The sequence below is a fragment of the Perognathus longimembris genome, chromosome 5 (assembly GCF_023159225.1).
Source record: "Perognathus longimembris pacificus isolate PPM17 chromosome 5, ASM2315922v1, whole genome shotgun sequence".
Taxonomy (NCBI): domain Eukaryota; kingdom Metazoa; phylum Chordata; class Mammalia; order Rodentia; family Heteromyidae; genus Perognathus; species Perognathus longimembris.
In genome coordinates, this window is record NC_063165.1 from 67,044,864 (window position 1) to 67,066,773 (window position 21,910).

The 21,910-nt window shown below is 39.9% G+C and overlaps 1 protein-coding gene across 1 annotated transcript in view; it reads right to left on the reverse strand.

Moving 5' to 3' along the window:
• Usp13 (ubiquitin specific peptidase 13) overlaps window positions 1-21,910 on the reverse strand; it is a 126,051-nt gene that overhangs the window by 13,662 nt on the left and 90,479 nt on the right. Inside the window, 6 exon segments of the mRNA XM_048347066.1 lie at window positions 5,599-5,752; window positions 7,507-7,673; window positions 11,332-11,475; window positions 12,177-12,203; window positions 14,294-14,416; window positions 16,790-16,878. Coding sequence (XP_048203023.1) covers window positions 5,599-5,752; window positions 7,507-7,673; window positions 11,332-11,475; window positions 12,177-12,203; window positions 14,294-14,416; window positions 16,790-16,878 — 704 coding nt within the window.

Here is a 21,910-nt window from a genome sequence, read left to right on the forward strand (position 1 = left end):
TGAGAGCAGCACTGAGACAGTTAGGGACCACCAGAGGAGAACAGAAGGCACATAAAATCATGGACTCTTAGCTTATTACAAGTTTTCTTCTATCCAACCTCGTTGCTCTCACAGCAGCTATAGCAGCTTAGGGGACTGACATCCTTCAGACAACATGGTGATGTCCAATAGCCAATTCCAGCAAGTTCATAAAACCCTGTCTCTACTTTGTTGGGGGAGCAATCTGGTCTCCTCTGTGGTCAGTGCCGATGCCTGTCTGCTCCTTAGCCAAATGTTTGGTTTTATTTTTATTTCCTTTAAGCCAAAGAGCTCGTCTCCTGTAACAGAAGCTGCCCAGAGGAAGCAGGCTCCTGGGCTCCATCAGATAGAAGGGCTTTCATCTTGAAGCAAAGATGCCTGAAATCAAGTCCTATTCCAAGACTTGCCAGCTTTTATAAGACAACCTATCAACCTATCACCCCATTTTGCTTAGACAAGTTAGGTGTAGATCTCTCACAACAGAAACCCAGAATAGGTTGCTTCAACTTGGCTTGTTTTGACACAAGTAGAACAATTACTTTTATATTTCAATGGTACTATCTTTAACCCCTAATGGAATTTATGCCTTAATGGTATTTGGTATCCCCAAGTTAAACAGTCAATTCCCCAACCAAAAAAATAATAGAAAGCAATGGCTTGGGAATTTTAAACAACTTACCTAACAGATTACACATCTGTCCAGACTAACCTGTACATTTAATGTAATTCAGATCAAACCTCTATGAATAGCTTAATGCAAGGTCAATAACTTTATAAAATGCAATAACAACTTCAAAAACAAAATGAGTGAAACATAACACATATATAAGGAAGAAAATGTAAACTTCAGAGACATATCTAAAATGGAAACTCAAAGAGAGTTCATAATGAAAACCATATAGCTGTATGGAGGTGGGAAGAGGCAAAGGCTGAGTCAAAGGAGAAACCTATCATGTCTCTGGCTAGAAAACCTCAGTACTGTGAAGCTATTCCCAGACTCATCTACACTACATAAAACTCTCCTATAAATCACTTAAGAAACACACAAAATCTCAATAAACACTGGAAAATAGCCAAAGGAATTGAGATGTTCATTAGCACAAGAAAACCAGTTAGATAATAAAGATGAGAAATATGAAAAATGCTGAGCCTAGCAAAACTGCTGTGAGAGAGGCGGAGGAGTCACGAACACAGCCAACAAGTGCACAGAGGGGCGTGGGAGGGCAAGTTGCATGAAAACCTGAGAAACATGCAGATGTCACTCAAAAACTTCACACAGAAACTTGCCCTGAAGAAAGAATAAAGACGATCTAATGCTGCTTATTATACATTATTTTTAATAAAGAAAAAGATGTGAAATGTTGAATTAATGTTAATTACCTAGATAGGGATTAAATTGGGTATTTGTTGTAGTGCTGTGAACCAAATTCATTCTTTAAAAAAACTAATATGATCATACTATTTCACATGCACATATGAAAACAGCATAATGAAATACATTAAAGTTGTTTAGAAAACGAGGGAGTGAGGTCAAGAAAAAGTAATAGAGGGAGGTGATTTTGATCAAAATATATGTGTGTATGGAAATGCCACAGAGAAATTTCTTCATGCAATTAACATAGAGTAATAAAAATCATTTAAAGTCATTGCTGTTAAATGAATGTGGAAACATTTCATTATTCAAACCCCTTATTTAAATACCTAGTTAGCCTAAAATTAAGTATATAAATTATGGTACATTTTCTTTTTCTTTTTTTTTTCAAATTTTTATTATCAAACTGATGTACAGAGAGGTTACAGTTTCATACGTTAGGCATTGGATACATTTCTTGTACTGTTTGTTACCTTGTCCCTCATACCCCCCTCCCTCCCCTCCTTTCCCTTCCCCCCCCAGGTGTTCAGTTCACTTACACCAAACAGTTTTGCAAGTATTGCTTTTGTAGTTGTTTCTCTTTTTTTACCCTGTGTCTCTCAAATTTGGTATTCCCTTTGAATTTCCTACTTCCAATACCAGTAAACACGGTTTCCAATATACTCAGATAAGATTACAAAGATAGTGTAGGTAGGGCTGGGGATATGGCCTAGTGGCAAGAGTGCCTGCCTCATATACATGAGGCCCTGGGTTCGATTCCCCAGCACCACATATACAGAAAATGGCCAGAAGTGGCGCTGTGGCTCAAGTGGCAGAGTGCTAGCCTTGAGCAAAAAAGAAGCCAGGGACAGTGCTCAGGCCCTGAGCTCACGGCCTAGGACTGGCAAAAAAAAAAAAAAAAAGATAGTGTAGGTACAACCACAGGAATGTGATACAAGAACATCATCAATAATAGAAGCTACATATACTCATAGGACGTTGAAAGTAGTTACAACTGTGATATAACAATTGTTTCCAAAACATGGAGTTCATTTCACTTAGCATCATCTTATGTGTTCATAAGGGTATAGCTATTGGGTCTTGTGATGCTCTGCTATGACTTGCCTAAACCTGTACTAATTATTCCCAATAAGGGAGACCACAGAGTCCCTGTTTCTTTGGGTCTGGCTCACTTCACTTAGTATAACTTTTTCCAAGTCCTTCCATTTCCTTACAAATGGAACAATGTCATTCTTTCTGATAGAGGCATAAAATTCCATTGTGTATATGATGGTACATTTTCTTAACAGAACATTACTAACATATGTTTAATAATACAGGTAGGTTTATATTTACAAATATGAATACTCAGAGTTAAGGGGAAAATTAGTTATAAAAGAGAATGTGAAAAATAAGTTACAAGCCTATAAATTTATACATTTTTCTTCATTCTTATATATGTATAGAGAGCTCTAAAGAATACACACAAAACATTAAAACTGGTTATAGCTGAGTAGCAGAATTATAATTTCTAATATCCTCTCCATATATGTACATTTTCTCAAGTTGCTAAAATAAATATATATCCTTTGGGGCTGGGAATATAGCCTAGTGGCAAGAGTGCTTGCCTGGTATACATGAAGCCCTGGGTTCAGTTCCTCAACACCAAACATATACAAAAAGGCCAGGAATGGCGCTGTGGCTCAAGTGGCAGAGTGTTAGCCTTGAGCAAAAAGAAGCCAGGGACAGTGCTCAGGCTCTGAGTCCAAGGCCCAGGACTGGGGAAAAAATAAGTAAATAAATAAATACATATATATCTTTTATATATCCTTTTAATCGTAAGAAAAATAAATAGTATAAATGTTAGTATGTTAAAAAGAAAAAGAAAGCTGCAAGTAACATACAGTTCGACTGTTAAAGGGACAACATACTAGAAATTATGTTTTTCTTTTCTTTTGAACACAATAGCATACTGCCATCATACAGCACTAAGTGGAGGCAGAAACATCCACCTTGGAGACCTCTATCCTAGCATTCACTTAATTCTATCAGTTATTTGTGAGCCAAACCAGTGCTGGGGAAACTAGTTGAAAAAAAAATGCCCTTCTATAAAACAAGATTCAAAATGTATTTGTGAAATTCGGACAGTCTTTGTTTTTCTGTTTCTTTTTTGTAATTAATCTTTTTACCTCCTGCTGTCTCTGTGTCCTGAATATCTTAGGTGTGGTTTTGCATAACTTATCTCCTAATCCACCTTCCCCACTCTCACCTACAACCTGCAGTTGGACCCAGAGTGCCTTAAAGGATGCGTGAAAGCATCACCAAAGCATGAATCCAGCAGTGTCTGCTGATCAACTGTGGTGCAGGGAAGCTCTGTTCTTTATCATTAAGTGGTCAGAGCTTCCACGTGCCATCAGAAGAACAGAAACCCTCATGATGAGATCCTCCACCCAGTGCAGCTTTTACCCTGGCCACCTCTAAGGAGCATGTCTCGTGGCGTATTCCTTCTGAGAGAAGGATTCTCTGAAGAAAAGTCCATTATGGAAAAGTCAATGCAGCAGTGAACGGATGGAAATGGAGTGCATAATAGATCTGCTCATGAATTATTGAGGAACTTTGCCGTTACAATCCCTAATATTTTAGGCAAACTAGTGATTTCTGAAATGTAATGTAAGATCTTTCAGATGAATATGAAAGTTGGGAAAACAACATCTTATCCTTTTCTTCCTCAGTTGAGATGAAACAGTTTCAGTGAATAAATTCCTATTTTATGTTTTTTAAAAACAAAAACCTTGCTTCTACCTCCCCCCTTCTCTCTCTAGCTCTAGAGAGAGCCTAAGTCTGCTAAGTCTTGTAAGACCATTAATGAGAATATTTGAAGTTCTATGTTCACAGGAATAAATATTGGCAATATAAATTTAGATAAAGCCAATTATTATTTTCTCACTACTCTCTGTGTTAGACACCACAAGGTTCATAAAATCCCAGCTGTCCTCCACAAGCTCCCAGTAAAACAGGAGGTACAGGAAGGTTCATAAATACTTTCACTGCAAGGTCAATTTGATGTGCCTTAACAACAGCAAAGCAAACAATACATTAGAGTGGCTGTAGGCACAGGTGGACTGCCTGGGTTGAAAATCTGGCTCTACTCATCCACAGTCTATGAGAACTTAACAGACTACTTACCCTTCTCTATCTCAGTGTCTTCACCTGTAAAATGGAAATGATAATGGTGTCTAATTCATGGGGTTACTGGGAGAATTAAATATGGAAGTATTTTAAATGGATATATTTTAATATTTGTATAATTAGTCCTAGCATATGAGTTGAGCACAGACGAATTATGATCATAATAGAAACTGGAAAAACAGTGTGGAGAAATGGAATCTATGGCTATGTTCTGAAGAGTGATAAGAATTTTAGGGTGCAATGTTGGTGATTTATCAGAGCAAAAGCCTGGAGACAGGCTAGATGAAAGGTGGTGACTACTGAGTGGTCCAGGGTGTAACAGGGGTACAGAAAATGTGGCATGCTGGGATATGATTCCAGGACAAATGAAACGCCAGCTAAAGAGCTGGACATCACTGGGCACTAATGGCTGAGGCCTGTAGTCCTAGCTACTTGGGAAGCTGAAATCTGAGGATCCAGGTTTGAAGCCAGCCCTGGCAGAAAAGTCTGTGAGACTCTTATCTACAATTAACCACCAAAAAGCTGGAGGTGGAGCTGTAGCTCAAGTGGTAGAGCACCAGCCTTGAGGGAAAAAGCTATGGGAAAGTATCCAGGCCCTGAGAAATTTAAGCCCCAGTACTGGCACATCCTGAAAACCCTTCAGGGAATTACCAGTAGCTGGCATTAGTAATGATACAGACAAGGACATGAGACCACTTGTCCACTGTTTAAAAGTATCACACATAAAATAAACACAGTATTATTAACAAAAGCTTCCATTGGACCATGAAGAAATCATACCTCAAAGGAATGGTCAAAGTTGAAACTGGAATTAAACACACACACACACACACACACACACACACACACACACACACACACACACACCCTATGTGATACAACTCTGAGACTTTATCAACACACTGTAGCCTAGGCAAAGTGGCAAAATGCACACTGTGCTGACTTTTAATGAAGACAGAACTTGGATATGTATGGGTGAGGGGAAGGGCATAAATGGAATGCAGTCATGATGCTGAGAAGTGTCTAAAGCAAGAACTTACTTCCAGATCCATCCTTGACTCTAGGTCCTTCGGGCTTAGCCTCAGAAATGATGTTAGCATTGGCATTATTCTCCATCTCAATCACAAAGTCACTGTCCTCTTCAAACTCAGGGTGGCTAAAGATCCAATCCAGTGCTCTTTCCAGGTTATTATTCTAATAAAATAAAACAGTTTTATGACACATGCAGTTCCCCTGGGTCTCGTTATATCCTGACTATTTGAACCAGATGCCAAGAAGAGGGCAGAAGGCCTGAATTCATTCATCTAAGTGCCTCTGAGTCAGAAGTTCTGCCTCTTGCATAAGAGGTGCATCCAGGGCTGTAATTGGATTCACCAGAAAGCACTTCTGAGCAGTAGATGGACATTCCAAAGCCCCAATATGTCTTAGCTCAGCATCTCTGCGGCTGATACTGATGATGATGAGTGCAGAATGACAAAGGGACTAGGAACAGCATTTGTCTAAGTATGGCCCCCTCTGTCTCCACAGTAATTGAACAAATCATCTTCTCTGCCAACTGTATTTTCTGGAGAAACACAAGATAGAGCGGTGCCAGTGTGGGTACTGTTCATGCCTTCTTCCCCAAAATGTTGGGAGAATGGCTAGATTGCAGTAGAGATGAGATTAATGACTTGGTTAGTGACTCCTTCCACTGAACCACACACAGTTCAACCCAATTCACCATGAAAGCATTCCCATCTTCCCCAGTGTGTGCTGTCACTGGCAAGCTAAACATTTGTTTAGACACAGTCAGCAGCTGCAATGAAACAGGCAAACCAAGTAAGCAGAAGCACAAGAAAGTGTCCTAAGTGAAATAAAATTTAGTTGAGACTCTTTTTTTGAGCATTTGAAAGGGAAATAGAGTGTTTCAGGCACATTTTCACAGCCAGTCAAAAGGCAGGGTGGCCTCAGGCACAGATTGCATCAGGCACCCAGCCAGGACAGGCAACAGGACCTGGAAGCAGACATCCACTCGAAAATGGATTCGGAAGCCAGGTGTGGGTGGCTCACTACTTTAAAAGGCTGAAATCTGAGAATTGTGGTTTAAAGTTATCCCAGGCAGCAAAGTCCACAAGACTATTATCTCTAATTAAACAGAACAAAGGCCAGAACTAGAGGTGTGGTACAAGTGGTGAAAAAAGCTAAGGGGCAATGAGTTCAAGTCCCAGTATCAGCACACACAAAAAGTGAATTATGATGTGGCAAGGGAAAAAAAGATGTTTTATTTAAAATGAAAGTATTTTCCCTAAATAGGTATTTATACTGCAAGAAGATTTTACCTACCCTCTAGTTCCATATTCCCCTCACTCTTATCAGGATATTCCTGATATACCATATATCCATATAGATACAGACAGCTAGATATCTATATCTAATTCCTGATATACAATATATACATATAGAGATAGATATCTATCTATATATATACACACACATATATAGATCTAGATAGATAGGTAGGTAGGAAAGATAGATGTAAATATCAGTGCAGAGAATTTCAAGTCTTCTATGAGACTTGCTATAAAACACTTCTCCATATCAGGTCTCCATATCAGAAAAATATTTTCCACTCTCTTATTGACACAAAATCTTATGTCTGACATAGCAAGTTGCTAATCAAATTCATGAGGCCTGTTAACAAGCATTTAAGATGAGGAGGGTTTTCCTGTAGTTTTGTTATGCTGCCCAGTTGCATCGTCATCATAATTCACTGTATCATTTCCTCCATTTAGTTTAGCTTTACACATACTATCTGTAAATAAATCTTTATGACTCAAGGTAGGGTATAGTATTGGTTACAGATTGATTCAAAGTGGTGAATGGATGTGAGAAGTCTCACATCTTGCTACTAACAGAAGCACAAATCTACTCCACTAAGAGTGGTGCATACACACAGCCTTTGGGCTTACCGTTGCTTTTAGTGCCTGCACAGCCTGATTCCGGTGGAATCCCATGGAGGTAATGATAGCTACAATTTCCTCTGGAGGTTGGTTATCCAATGCAGTAGCACCAAACACAGAGGCTCCAGCAGACGCTGCTCCTCCATAACCAGGCATCGTCAGTGGTTCCGCAAAATCTGAAAATGATCACACCCAAACTGTTTTTGTTGTTGCCAATAGGTTGTCTTTTAATTAAAGCAACTGACAATGCTTTAAAGTTAAGAAGCAAGAAATTACAAAATTATATGAGATGAGCATAAATAATACAAATAATTTAATAAAATTTGAAGTTCAGAATTAGCCTATGCATATATCTATGATTAGTGACATGACCAGTCGGTAAGAAAGGGACAATTTTCTCATTAAATGGTGCTAGAACAAGCAGCCATCCCAATAGAAAAAATAAACTTATACCTCACACCACAAACAAAATTAACGCAAAATGGCTCATTGGCTTAAATGTAGGAGCCAAAGCTATAAAACTTTTCAAAGAAAACATAGAAGGACTAAAGTGGCTCAAGTGGTAGAATACCTGCCTAGCAAGCAGAAGTCCCTGAGTTCAATCTCCAATAATGCAAAAAAGAAACAGAAAAAAGAAAACAGAAATAAAGGTTTCTTAGACGTAATATAAACTGCACCAGTGACTGCAAAAACATAGACAAACTGAACTTCATCAAAATTTCCAAAGTATATACTTCAAATTATATTACCAGGAATGTGAAAAGACAAACTGGGAAAGGGGGAGGGGGAAAAATGAGTGAGGAGGCAACAAGTTGAACAAGAAATGTACTCACTGCCTTACATATGAATCTGTAACCCTTCTGTGCCACACTTTGACAATAAAGGGAAAAGATTAATAAAATATATATATATATATATGAGGGCTGGGAATGTGGCTTAATGGCGGAGTGCTTGCCTAGCATGCATGAAGCCCTGGGTTCAATTCCTCAGCACCACGTATATAGAAAAAGCCAGAAGTGGTGCTGTGGCTCAAGTGGTAGAGTACTAGCCTTGAGCAAAAAGAAGCCAGGGACAGTGCTCAGGCCCTGAGTTCAAGCCCCAAGACTAGCAAATATGTGTGTGTTTGTGTGTGTGTGTGTGTGTGTGTGTGTGTGCGTGTGAAAAAGGAAGTAGGAAGTAAAAAGTTTGATAAGAAATGCACTCACTGCCTTATGTATGTGACTGTAACCCCTCTGTACATTACTTTGACAATAAAAAAAAAAAGTAAAACTAAAAACCAAAAAGACAAGCTGGTCACTCATGCCTGCAATTCTAGCTACTCAGGAGGGTAAGATCAAGAGAATCATAGTTTGAGACCAGCTTGGGAAAAAACTCTGCAAGACCTCATCTCAACCAGTAAAAAGCTGGGCAGAGTGGCTTGCACCTGTCATTTGAGCTACACAGGAAGTATAAATACCAAGTGATCCAGGCTAATCTGCACAAAGTGAGACACTTCAAAAAATAACCAAAGCAGCCAAGCACTCATGCCTGGCTCATGCCTGTAATTCTAGCTACTCAGGAGGCTAAGATCTAAGGATCATAGTTCAAAGCCAGCCCAGGTAGGAAAGTCTGAGAGACTCTTATCTTCAATAAACTACTGAGAAAAAGCCAGAAGTGGCACTGTGGTTCAAGTGGTAGAGTGCTAGCCTTGAGCACAAAGAGGCTCAGGGACAGCACCTACGTCCTGAGTTCAAGCCTCAGTACAGGCTAAATAAATAAGATAGGGCATAGCTCAAGTGGTACAACACCTGCCTGGAAAATACAAAGCCCTAAGTTCAAATCTCAATATTTAAAAAAAAGTGAAAAGACAGCAGAATGACAAAAAAGTGTACATCATCTATCTAGTAAGGGACTCATATCCAGAAACTGGAGCCCTCTTTCTGGGAATACAAAATGGTTCCTCAAAAAGCTAATACATTACATGGCAATTCCTCCCAAAAGAAATGAAAAGTAAATATATATATATATATATATATATATGCAACATTTTTGCACATGCTAGAGACATTGCTCAAGTGCTGCATTGCCAGCTGTAAGCATATAAGGCAAATGAGAGCTTGGGACCCTGAGTTCAAATCCGGTATTGGTACACACACACACACGAAAATACTTATCACAGCACTATAATTTTTTTAAAGTGGAAAGAATCTAAATGCTTATCAACTGATAAAATTATAAATAAAAATGTCTGTACATATAATAGAACATTATTCTGCCATAAGTAGGAATGAAATAGCCAAATACAGTGGCTCATATTTTTAACAGCTGCTACTTGAGAGACAAGGATGAGGAGGACAGCTGCTCAAGGCCAGTCCAGGATTTTTCCTAAGATCACTTTGTCAACGAATAAAGCTGGACATGGGTACACCTGTCTGCTCAACTATTTAGGAAGCACAGATAGGAGAACCATGGTCCAGGCCAGCATAAGCATAAACCTAAAGGCTGTGAGTTTATACCTCAAGACTGGCAAACACACACACACACAAACACACGCGCGCGCGCGCGCATATGATTCCATTCATATGAAATGCCCAAACAGACAAATTTTTAACAATTATAAGAGATACAGAAAATAGATTGGAGATTTTCAGTGGCCGAGAAGAGCTAGAGAGGGAATGGGAAGTGGCTGCCAGAGTGGAGAGGATTTTTTTGGAGTGAAAACAAATGTTCTAAAATTATACGTTGGTGGGCTGGGAATAAGGCCTAGTGGTAGAGTGCTTGTCTCGTATACATGAAGCCCTGGGTTCGATTCCCCAGCACCACGTATATAGAAAACGGCCAGAGGTGGCGCTGTGGCTCAAGTGGCAGAGTGCTAGCCTTGAGCAAAAAGAAGCCAGGGACAGTGCTCAGGCTCTGAGTCCAAGCTCCAGGACTGGCCAAAAAAAAAAATAAATAATAATAATAAAATTATACGTTGGTAACAGCTATATAGCTGTAAATGTACTATATAATTGTGGAATGTACACTTTAAATGGGTGGATAGATGAATTACACCTTATGAAGTAGACAAAAGAAAGGGCTATCTAAAAGATTTAAATTTATTCCTGCATGTTTCAATTTCAAGTCTTCATCAACTTAACTAGAAATCTAACATCTTTTTTTTTTTTTTTTTTAGCCAGTCCCGGGGCTTGGACTCAGGGCCTGAGCACTGTCCCTGGCTTCTTTTTGCTCAAGGCTAGCACTCTGCCACTTGAGCCACAGCGCCACTTCTGGCCGTTTTCTGTATATGTGGTGCTGGGGAATCGAACCCAGGGCCTCATGTATACGAGGCAAGCACTCTTGTCACTAGGCCATATCCCCAGCCCCGGAATGATATATTTTTAAGGGGGTGAATTATTTCTTTTCAAAGTTGTAATTTAAAAGAAGAAGAGACCAAGTGCCAGTAGCTCACACTTACAATTCTAACTACTCAGCTACTCAGGAGGCTGAGACCTGAGAATCATGGTTTGAAGCCAGCCCAGGCAGAAAAGTCCTGAGACTATTATTTCCAATTAAGCAACAAAAACCCAGACATGGAGGAGCCACTCGCATGGAAGTCTTGAGTGAAAAAGCTAAGCAACAGCATATGGCCCTGAGTTTAAGCCCAGTACAACACAAATTAATTAGTTATTAACTAAGTAAAATTTACAAAAACAAAAGTAGAAGAAAAACAAAGATTATGACCTGTCCACTACTATAGCATATTGTGAAGTGAAAAATGATTCTTTTCTGGGGACATATCCATGGGGAGCATGGGAGGCCCAAAGCTTAGTATTGCTGGGGATTGCTAAGCCATTCCCTAGTTCTTACACCTACCCGGCTCTTCCATGTGAACAATGATCCAGTTGAAAGCCACTTCAGCTCCCATGTTTCCAGTGAAGTACACGGCCTTCCGACACGCTTCTAGAGGGAAGCCCATCTCGGCCAGCTGCATCACTGAAGACTCGTCAATATCTGAGGCTGTAAGAGCACAAAAGCTCTTTCCATGTGAAATAAGTCAACTCCTTACTTCTGCCTTGGTCTTTCTTCATCCCCTTATTCACTTACTACCAAGAAAATGTTGTTTGCTTTTGAGGAGGGTTGTGCTAGTACTGGGGCTTGAACTCAGGGCCTGGGTACTGTTAGCTTTTTCACTTAAGCTTGTTACTCTATCACTTGAAGCACCACTCTACATCTGGCATTTTAGGAGTTAATTAGAGATAAGACTCTCCCAAACTTTCCTTTGCAGGCTAGCTTCAAATCATGATTCTCAGATCTCAGCCTCTTGAGCAGCTGGGGTTACAGGCATGAGCCGCAAGCACCTGGCAGAAAGTGTTATTTTATTGGGTGTTTTGAATCACCTAAATATTGACCTACCCCCAAAGAAGAAATTCTCCTCCATTCACACATGAGAAAACTGAGGCTCACAGAAGGTCAATAAATTATTTCAGGCCAGATAATCATAAACAGTAAATCCTGGGACGACCCTTCTCATGCTCAAAGTCCCTGACCTGAGCCATAATGACTACGGAATCAGTATCTCCATGGGTTGACATCTGCTGCTTACTCAGTCTTCAAAGGAAGAATCATTCCCACCCAGGAAAAGGCTGCACATGCCCAGAACAGAACAATGTCTCCTAGACTAATGAAAATTGTAGGATAATGTACTTAAAAATACATACGGTCTATTAATTGGTTCATCAGGCGATCTGGAAAGTAAAGGAGAGAAGACAAAATTAGAAAAATTCATGTCAAAGAGTGATGGATAAAGGACATTTCTAAATCAGCTCACTGCATGCTGACTACACAGACCACCCCAGCCTGCATAATATAACACTGTTACATTAATAAGGGAAAAGAACAGGTCTTAGGCAGAAGAGACAAAAGTTCTGATTAGCATTTTAATGAGCTGAATAATTTCTCTCTGTGTATTTCTGAGAACTGTGCCTAATTCCAAACTCACGTTCTGTCATAAACAAAAGAGAGAGCAAGAGCAAGCTTAATGAACCACCCTGACGCTCGTTCATCTCCCAGCCTTAACGCCATCTGCTACATGACCTGAAGCTCTTACCTGCAGTTCCCTTCTCCATTCAATGTCTCCACAATTTCACCTTTGACTGCACATTAGAGAACATGTAATGCAGGCCTATCTTGAATCCTCTCTTGTTCCTTCTGGGTTCATTTTACCCTTCATTTGTACAAGTAAAAAAATGACTGCTAGACTGATGGAAAGCCTATGGTAGAGGGTCCACAGGACCGCGTCATTATTAGTTAATTTGCCTAATGTACTCATTAAGAAGATGAATGGTAAACAGATGAGCAAATAAATCCAGAATGAAATAGATTTTATCCAAGCAATTTTCTGATACTATTTTTGAACCTATAGAAGTGAGGTTACTGTCTTTTGTAGGTCTTTTCCTTTAAAAAGTTCCATGTTCTCGACAATGACTGCCTGAGTGAACAAGACATCTGAACCAGACCCTGCTGTGAAGCAGGGATGGGTCTGGAGTGGGGAGATGGGACTGTGACGTTTAATAACAACACACTCAGCCGAACTTCCCCCTTGGGCTCTCCTAAGGTACCAGTAGCAAGTTTATACTAGTTTATATGTTTTTTCAGGTCACATGGGCTATTGTGATCATTCAAACTGAGGGAATAAAGAATGAAGCTTGAATCTAAAGTATGTGGAGTACTTTCTTCCCCAAACTTCTTGGCTCAGTATAAACTCACTAAAATACAAAATCTATCAGCCTCATAGAATGTCAAGATTTAGAACTGGGGCTGGGAATATGGCTTAGTGGCAAGAGTGCTTGCCTCATATACATGAAGCCCTGGGTTCGATTCCCAAGCACCACATATATAGAAAAAGGCCAGAAGTGGCGCTGTGGCTCAAGTGGCAGAGTGCTAGCCTTGAGCAAAAAGAAGCCAGGGACAGTGCTCTGGCCCTGAGTCCAAGGCCCAGGACTGGTAGAAAGGAAGGAAGGAACGAAGGAAGGAAGGAAGGAAGGAAGAAAGAAAGAAAGAAAGAAAGAAAGAAAGAAAGAAAGAAAGAAAGGAAGGAAGGAAGGAAGGAAGGAAGGAAGGAAGGAAGGAAGGAAGGAAGGAAGGAAGGAAGGAAGGAAGGAAGGAAGGAAGGAAGGAAGGAGCATACTGCCTTACATAAGAAACTGTAACCCCTATGAACATCACTTTGACAATAAAGAAGTGAATAAAAAAATAATTAAAAACAAAAGATTTAGAACTGCATATATTCAGATAAGAGAGTCGTTCAAGCAAGAGTATCAGCCTACTGAAAACACACTCCTCTTCCAGACTGAAAGCAAACACATTCCTTCCTTCCCCTCTGGGAGAAGTAGAGGCAGAGAGGGAATCAAATGCAGAGGCAGTATCAGCTAAAAACTGTCCAGTCGTCCCCTCATGATGGGTCTGTGTCTTTCATGATTCATACTGTATTTTTATTATGGCTAAGGCTTGAATGTAGAACCTGGGTGCTCTCCTTTAGCTTTTAGTTCAAGTCTAGTGCTCTATAATTTGAGCCACAGCTCCACTTGAGGCATTTTTCTGGTTAACTGGAGATAATAGCCTCACAGACTTTCCTGCCCAGGCTGACTTTGAGTCATGATCCTCAGAACTCAGCCCCCTAAGTAGCGAGGATTATAGCCTGAGCCCACAGGCCCTCAGCACCATGTGTGTCTATAATGGGTTGCAGCGCAGGGAGCCCTTGGTTAAGGAGTGGAAGAAAGTGACTTCTCCGGAGGAGGGGGCGGGTAGAGAACACTGTCCTGACAGGAGATGGTACCTTTTGAGTCCTCAGGAATGACGATGGGGGGACTAATGTCTGGAAGTTCCTCCTCTCCTGGCTGTAGCCCCCTGGCTCGGAGATGGTTGATATCAAGTAGGTCTGGCATATCAATAGAAACATCTGCAAAATGGGAAAAGGTGATCTCCAATGTGCTCCCCAACGATCCATAATCACCTCCCTATGAAAGAAGCACAGCTAGCTCTACATGTCTGTGTCTAGGCAGAGCTAAGGAAGGCTTTTAGCAGATAGATCACAAGCCAGCAGATTCATCAAGACTGATGAATGAGGAATGGGGAACCTGAGGAAGGACAGATGGTGGCAGGGTTTCATAACGAGCAAGAACAAACTCGTAAAGCCTGTGGCCCAAACACATTCTGATGTTTTAAAAATGTTGACAATGTGTTCCCACATCTAAATCAGATTTATTTTCTTTCATTGCAGTTTCCAATTTAGAAAAACATAATGCTGTAGCATATTCTTATCTGGTAATAATTGTCTGGCCGTCAGCTTCTACTCTGGGCCAGGGTACCCCACTAAGTCCTAGTGTCTCTATAACCATGAGCATCGGAGCTGTGCTATCTGATTCTTTCAATAGAGAAATGCTTTTTCTAATTTATGTCTATCTTGCTCAAGGTTGGCTCTCTACCACTTAAGCCAAATCTCCTAATCTAGCTTTCTGCTGGCTACTTAGACGTAAGAGTCCCCCAGATTTGTCTGCCCAAGCCAGCTGCAACCCTTGATCCTCAGAGCACAGCCTCCTGAGTGGTGGTACAGACATGAGCGATGGGCAACCAGCGAAGGGCGCTGAGTTTCTTGGAGCCAGCCTACTCCTGCCATCTCCATCATTATCTATTCTTGTTTGATATTTGAGTGTGTAACTCTTAGTCTATACTTTCTCAGATCATGATAGTTATTGTGATCATTCTAAGGGAATAAAGAAGAAAGTTTTCAAGAAATTCATTGAATTTCAAGTGTGTTAATCCTTAGAGCACTTCTTTTTTTTTCTGGAAACAAATCTTACTTCAGTGTTTACTCATACAAATACAAAGTTGATCAGCCTACCAGCATGGCAAGATTTAGGACTGCACATACTCAGATAAGATAGGTATTCAAAATGGATTCAAATGGTTAAGTGAAGGGTGACTTTGGGGCTAGTGAACACAACCTGAACATGCCGACCCCAAAACCATGTATGATGTCAGGCGTGTGAATCATATTTTGAACAACCCAAAGAACAGAGCTAAAGTTCTTTTAAATATCAGGAGACAACAAAACCAAATGTAAGTGTAATCAATAAAATCAATATAATTGTTCCTTAAAGAACAAAATTCAAATGTATTAAAACTTCACACTCAGCTTCAGACTCCGTTAAACTCAGTAAATTCATAAGATCTGGTTCAATTTTTTTTGTTCCTTTATAGAAATTCTAGGATAAAAAAAAAACCTTGTTTCCAACATAGTGCAAAGCAATCAGAACAAGTCCATTTCTCTCTCTCAGCACCCAGCAGAGAATCTAGATGTTCACTAGCCCACCCTCAGACCCTCTGCTCACAAAACTTCCCCAGGAAAAGTGAGGAGCTTCAACGTCAGAAAGCAACAACTGCCCGGGCAGGTATTGGGTGCCCAAGAGTGCCAATGTTCCTGGGAAATCCCTCTAGCTGAGCTTACATTCCTGTTACCTGTCCCCTCGCACCAGTGCATGATTTCCTGGAAGGCTTGTGCTGTTTTGTTTCCTTAAGTCAAAAAAACATGTAAGTTGTAAGAGACTGGCAAATTATCAGAAGTACCTGCTTGAGAAACTGGAGGTCAATCTGTATGGCTTTCTGTAGCATTTCAGTCACAGTCATGGGGAAAATGTTTTGTTGCTTTTTTAAAAAATGCATTTGTCTGGAAAATAAGCCTCTAAGATAGTCATAAACCTTTAACATTCACAAGAAGAAAGCCTAGTGCAGCCAAAATCAAATATCTCTTTTGACAGGTTAGTCTAGTTGTTTCTATTTGATTATTGATATGCATATGCTTTAAGTGAATGTCATTAGCTGCTACTCGGTGTGATCTTTGGGCAAGCAGCCCCTGTAGCAGTGGGGAACAGGAAGGAGCTTAAGAACCTCAGGCCCACCCCTGGATCTGCCAGGTCCACACCTGCGTTCAATCAAGATCCTAGGGATCTGGTATTTGCAGTAACATTTGGCAAATGCTAGTTATTTGATAAGGTGAGAGGCTTTTGTTTCCACTGTAGAATTCATTCATTCCAGAACCCATTACCTGACAGGTAATGTGGTTTTTCTTACTCAGTGCTTACCGCTTTCTCTGAGTCAAGGGAGAAAGGTGAGAATAATGGGGGGAAAAAATGAAATGGAACTGTTTGTGGCAGCCAGCTACATGGGCTCTTTCACATGCTCTGTGTGTGTGTGTGTCTGTGTGTGTGTGTGTGTCTGTGTGTGTGTGTGTGTAATCTAATGTTTTAAGCAAAAGCATGCAAAAGATACCTACCAAATTTTTTGGGAACCCAGTCAAGACCAAAAGTGAACTTCTTTATCTGCACTACCAAGTATTCAGGGAATGAGGCAAAGCGAGATGTTCTGGGAAACACAAGGGGATTATATCAATCAAACAAGGCAAAAAGAAAGGTGAATACAATTTATGAAGCAAAACAAGCCTGGTCAATCCCAGTGACTAGGCCAAGAAGAGGAACACACAAGTCACACGTGTGTACACACTCATTCGCCACTACCTATTCCACCCTGCCAGAAGAACTTGTTGAATGTAGGAGATGGTTTGGATTGATTTGAGGCCCATTTCAAAATTCTTAGTTGTCACATTTCATATTCCTAAAGGTGCCTTTCAATCGTCTGTTCATTCAAAGCTTTTGCTGAACTGTAGCACATACATTTGTAGGGGTTGATAGGCATGTGTACTGTGTGTCTATAAAGCCCGAGAATGAGTGGGAAACACCTCACCTCCACACCGAGAATCACTCATGATGGAAAGGCAGAGTTGGTATTTGGGGGGGGGGGGGTAGTAGAACTTGGGTTGAAGTTGACCCTCATTAATTATTGGTATACCTAAATCCATGGTCATACGGACCCTAGGAGAGGCTATATTACTGGGCAATTATCTGGACTATCTCAATCTTAGCCTTCACTCTTCAAATTGATAATTACATGCAATATCTTATGTTTTTTCTAACTTTCAGAAAGTCTGAATTGCCTGGGCTTTAGGCATAGACTATTTAATTTGTACAAAATAAGATACCCCGGTTCCAGCTCACTTCTTCCACATTTATCAATTTGTTTAAACAAACATTTCTATTTGATTATCAATGTGAACATGAGATACATGAAAATAAAGACAATGAGCCAGACACACACTACAGGTAACTTCTAAATAAAAGATTTTGGAAGTTCCTCTTCTAAACCTCACTTTTCACTAAGGCTTCGACTCAAGACCTCACCTTTTAGCTTAGCTTTTTTGTTTGTTTTGGCTTATGGCTAGGGCTGTACCATTTGAGCCTTGCCTCCATTTCAGCTTTTTCCTGGCTAAGTAGAGATAAGAATCTTGAGGATCTGTCTGCCCAGGCTGGCTCCCAATCTCCATTCTCAGATCTCAGCCTTGTGAGTGAGTAAGATTGCAGGAATGAACCATCAGCACCCAGCCCACACTCTTTGAATCTGAACATGCCTTCCATTTGCAATGTATCCTGCCAGCATTCACAAAGCAAATGCCAATGTACTGGTGCCCCCTAGTGTAAAAGAAAAGCCATAGCATAGGGACAGAGTCAGAGAAATTTGTCTAGATAAGCCTCTCTAAATCTGAGCAACCGTTGTCTCAAATTTTTGAGTCTCTGTTTTTGCATCTAAAAATCAATTTACTAGTATTGGCTACTTCCTAGACTGTGAAATATTCATAAAATGATGTAAAACACCTGGCACACTAGAAAGTATTATATAAGCCTAATAAATGAGCATGGATTTGGTCAATCCATGAGTAATTAGACACTTTTATCTGTCTGATGTTGACCTGTGCTTTAACCTAGACAAATTATAGAACCTCTCTGTATCTCAAATTATCCACAAGCATGATAGAAGGATATGAACAGTAACATACAGGAGCTGTTTTAGAAAGTAAGGGCATTCTCATACTATTATTATCCTGGCTCTCTCCAGAAATTTATATTTTGACAATTCTTACATGAATCTTCTGAAAATCAGAAATAAACATCATTTATTGTTAGTAGTATTAATATTACTATTATTATTTGGTGCAGGCACTGGGGCTTGGACTCAGGGACTGAGCACTGTCCTTGAGCATTTTTGTTCAAGGCTGGCTCTCTACTACTTGAGCCACACCTCCACTGTTGGCTTTTTGCTGGTTCATTGGAGATGAGTCTCAGAGATTTCTGAATGAGCTCACTTTGAACCACAATCCTCAGATTTCAGCCTCCAGAGATTACAGGAGTGAACCACTAGCATCAAACATCATTCTTACTTAAATGAGGCAAGTCCCCTATTTTTTCAAAATCCGACAAACTCTATCTGGTGTTATGATATGTTCAACTAACAAGAAAGTATTATTTTTTTGATCTTCTCTTTTTATATTAACTAAAAATCTGGAAAATACATAAGAGTGAAAACAACCAAAAGTGACTGGTAAATCAATGGTTTGGAAAATGTGATTCAGGAGCTACTCTAGATGGTGGTATCTGGGTGAGGTTTCAGAGCATGGGAAAATGAGAGAGTAATTTAACACACAGCTTGTTGAAGGTTAACTACAAACTTACCAGCACACGAAGTCAGGCCAGATAGTTCCTACTATGAAACCGCTTACAGAGTAATAAGTTTAAGTTGAATCACACATACAGTAACTGCACATGTGTGTGTATAATTTTGCATTCATTTAGCACAGTTTGATGACATCAAATTCGTGATTAAATCAAGCAAATTCATAAATTATGCCTTACATGTTCTTCTCTTCCTAAAATTAACTCTTAAGATTACATTTTTTCTTGGAAGACTTCACATTTTTAATAAAAGCTATCAGAATGTCAATCATCCAGAGAGGTTTAAATGGACACAAAATGTACTTCCAAAAGTTGCTACAGGAATTAAAAGAGTTATGACATATAATGTGCTCAGAATAGTTCCTGGTAATGCTATTGTGTTATTAATTGGTAATCTATTAAAATTACTTTAAATGTCAGTTGATGAGTGATTATAACTAAGGTAAATGGACCATGAAGGCATAGTAAGAAAAACTACAAGCTGTTCCTCCCACTAAAATTATTAAGATTATCACTGTATTGAAAGCCTGGAACTCTCTAAGATCCCAGGCTAACCTTGAATTCCTAGTCCTCCTATCTCAGCCTCCCCAGTGATGAGACTATAGGCCTTGCTACTATGCTCAACACTAAGATACACAGTACATTTTTGCCTGTTTCTGGCCGTACAGGCTTGGGATTTACAAAAGGAAAGTTTGAAGACTCAAAATAATAAAATATAGGCTGAGTCACAAGCTATACTGCTGAAAATAAATTAAAAATAAAGAATTTTTAGGCTTCTACTAAGTGGTTTGGCCATGTGAGTACTTGAAACACAATAGAACATCATGTTCTATCTATAAATGATATGCAAATAAGTGAGCCTAGAAAGAAATACGAACATCCTACATAAATCCAGGATTAAGACTTCAATCCCAGAACTCAACCACACTTTAATGAATTATAAGTCTGCTACTCACTGACCAATTACTTCTTATTCTACTGCTGCCTAATCTGTAAAACAGGACAATTGTACCTACCTCACTAAATCATTTAGGATGATTAAATATGGTCATTGATGGGAATACTAAGTGTACAATAAGTTGCAGATGTTTCTATTACTTGTAACTTTTTTCCTTTCCCACGAGGACCATTTTATTCAATTATTAAGAATCACAATAATGTAATACTAATTCCTTTCATATATGTAAAAAGCATGTAGAAGAGAGCATTTTTATACAGAGAAAATGGAAAAATACATTTACTATCTACTGTTAAAGAAACTTCTTCTCAATGATTCTAGGTAGTTTCGTTAGCCCTTCCTGCAACTGAATGTTTTGTAGAATTTGAAGAGAAATTGGGGCAGCAACTCCTTGTGACAGATGAAAGCACACTGGTGGTGACTTTGCCAAGGACAGAAGTGAAGCCGGGAAATGGAGACGCGATAAGAATCGGGGTCTCCTGACCTCTATTGAGGGCTTAGAGAATCCATCTACGGAAAGCCAGTGTCATCTGACTCCATTTAAAGATGGGCCTTTTCCAAGTGTTGAGAATGGTCTGCCTGGCAGAACACAGATAGGGAGAGACAGGCTCGGAGAAAGGGCTACCCCAGGCACCCTAAGACACCAGGTCTCTGATGAGAAGAGAGCAGGAGGGGTGGCAGGAGTTAGGGAAACAAACATTCTACTCTAACTTATACCTGAGATCTGGGGCTTTCTAGGCTTCCAGAACCAACAATCACTTTGTGCCTCCCACACAGAATCAAAATAAGCACAAGAGAAAAGGGTAACTGTTTGAGGTATCATCACCTTACTATCAAGGTCAGTATAGCATACAGATTTCTAACTACCCAAAGCTGGCTTTGAAGTGCAATGATATGTAGCTCTGACATTGAGCCTGGTCAATTTACCAACTATTATTTACAGGGAGACCGTCCCCCACACACACATACACAACACACACAGACACCCATACACCACAACTGGCAGTCTGTATAGCAAGGATGACAGCTTGTAAGTGAATTAATCCTCATTGAATTCGTGAGAATTGTTCATCCTCATTTGAATATGAAGTTTTTGATAACTTATTTTAAGAAAATATGGCTTTTTATAGGGTTTTTGTTTGTTTGCAATATTAGGGAGTTAGCCATGTTAGGCAAGTACTCTATCATGAAGCCATACCACCAGCTCTTACAGCTTGAACTCGGGACTTGGGCACTGACCTTGAGCTTTTTTGTTCAAGGCTAGTGCTCTACCACTTGAGCTACAACTCCACTTGTGGCATTTGGGTGGTTAACTAGAGATAAGAATCTCACAGATTTTCCTGCCCAGGCTGGCTTTGAATCATGATCCTCAGATCGCAGCGTCCTGAGTAGCTAAGATTACAGTGTGAGGCCCTGGCAACTGGTTGCTTTCCAATTTTTACTTACGAAGCCTCTAATCTATAACAAATAAGGATCCTGAGCAATAGGCTCTGCAGAATCACTGTCTTAGGCCTGATTGCTACTTGAGGTCGTAGCAAACATAGGAAGAAGCTGCTCTGACCAGAATCTTTGTCTTAAAGAGCCAAAGAACATCTAAAAGAAGCAAAATTCAAAAGAAGCGAAATTCTCAAAGCCAAACTTACGAACTTCCCCCTTGCTTTATGCCAATCTCTTGAGTGAGCTACAACCAGCTCATCTGCACAATGCTTACCAAATATTTTGTTGTTTTTTTGTTTTGTTTTGTGTCTACTGGTCTTGAACTCAGAGACAGGTTACTCACTATGCCCTAGTATTTTTGCTCATTGGATGATGCTCTATCACTTGAACCACAGCTCCATTTCTGACTTTTTGCTGGTTAATTAAGAATAAAGAGTCT